The sequence below is a fragment of the Etheostoma spectabile genome, chromosome 10 (assembly GCF_008692095.1).
Source record: "Etheostoma spectabile isolate EspeVRDwgs_2016 chromosome 10, UIUC_Espe_1.0, whole genome shotgun sequence".
Classification (NCBI taxonomy): Eukaryota; Metazoa; Chordata; class Actinopteri; order Perciformes; family Percidae; genus Etheostoma; species Etheostoma spectabile.
Genome location: NC_045742.1, coordinates 1,680,998 through 1,682,196, shown reverse-complemented (window position 1 = coordinate 1,682,196; position 1,199 = coordinate 1,680,998). Strand labels below are relative to the sequence as shown.

The 1,199-nt window shown below is 47.0% G+C and overlaps 1 protein-coding gene and 1 long non-coding RNA gene across 2 annotated transcripts in view; one reads left to right on the top strand and one right to left on the bottom strand.

The window, feature by feature from the left end:
* sh2d1aa (SH2 domain containing 1A duplicate a) overlaps nucleotides 1–666 on the top strand; it is a 2,927-nt gene extending 2,261 nt beyond the window's left edge. Inside the window, exon 3 of the mRNA XM_032527984.1 lies at nucleotides 23–666. Within this exon, the coding sequence (XP_032383875.1) occupies nucleotides 23–298 (276 nt within the window). The 3' untranslated portion in view covers nucleotides 299–666. The remainder of the gene's footprint in view (nucleotides 1–22) is intronic.
* The window catches only part of LOC116696805 (uncharacterized), a 451,372-nt gene that overhangs the window by 152,990 nt on the left and 297,183 nt on the right, over nucleotides 1–1,199 (bottom strand). The window lies entirely within an intron of this gene.

Genomic DNA, 1,199 nt, shown 5'->3' with positions numbered 1-1,199 from the left:
TCCCCCCTCTGTTGTGTTTCAGACCACTCCTGGTGTGCAGAAACGATATTTCCGGCAAATCAAGAACTTGATAGTAGCTTTCCAGAAGCCGGGACAGGGAATTGCCATGCCTCTGCTCTACCCTGTGACAGCAGCTCAGAGACGGGCACAAACACACACAGAGGAGGCCCAGGCGGCCAGTAATAGCCTGTCAGCGACACACAGCAGCCCTGACGCTTACTTCCAGCAGCGGCCGCCTCATGCAGCTCAGGGACACACCAACAGGAACAAAAAGGAGGTGCGCCAAGCTTTGGGTTAACCTCAAACTCCCCATTGACCTAATTACAAACATAAAAACTTGATGCACAACGTTTGCACGCTGAATGTGAAGTAAATGTAATTTTGTTCTCCAATTAAACAGCTGCAGCTTGTTACATCATGCCATTTAGGTTCTAGCTGTGACTCAGATCTCGGTATCCTTCCAGCACCTCTCTGTTTTTTCTTCTGCGTATGCGGCACAGAAAGTGCCTCATAACTTTCAGGGATGTGATGTAAAATATTCAACTGCTGAAACATTAATATCCATCACTGCATACATAAGTTGACAACAAATACTGTGCTCTGTTTTCTTAATGCAATACAGTTATGTGACTGGCAAAGAAAATAAATGATATTGGTTGAAATAAACTCTTTTAAATGAGTTCACGCATACACAGCCATATACAGCCGAGCCTCCGTCTGACATATAAGTGGAGCAAAAATTCAATTTGACATATTGAAGTGCTGATTTCTGTGGAGAGAGTGCTGACTGCTAGAGAGAGAGAGAGAGAGAGAGAGGGGGGGGGGATCTGTCATTCATCTGCTTGACATTACTTGCTCTTCACAAAAAAAATGAGAGAGAGAGAGAGAAAGAGGGAGAAAGAGAGCCCAGACAATTCAGCCCAGACAATTCTTCAGTGCAGCGGTCTCCTAGCAACCGGACCCTCCATCTTTTCACCAGCGAGATGAGGTTGGACAGTATCTAGTGGAGCATATGGTTTGGAAGGGAAGGTGCATCGCAGCTGATCAGTAAATTGCTAGTCAGGAACGTATATCACCTGCTCGCAGTCCCAACATATGCATTCTGCGGCTTTGTCATCCGCAGCCCAGGAGAGAAACACAAACAATTAATGGTGGGCAGATGGTGGAGTGATGGTGGGAGGGAGGCGAGGGGGGGGGGG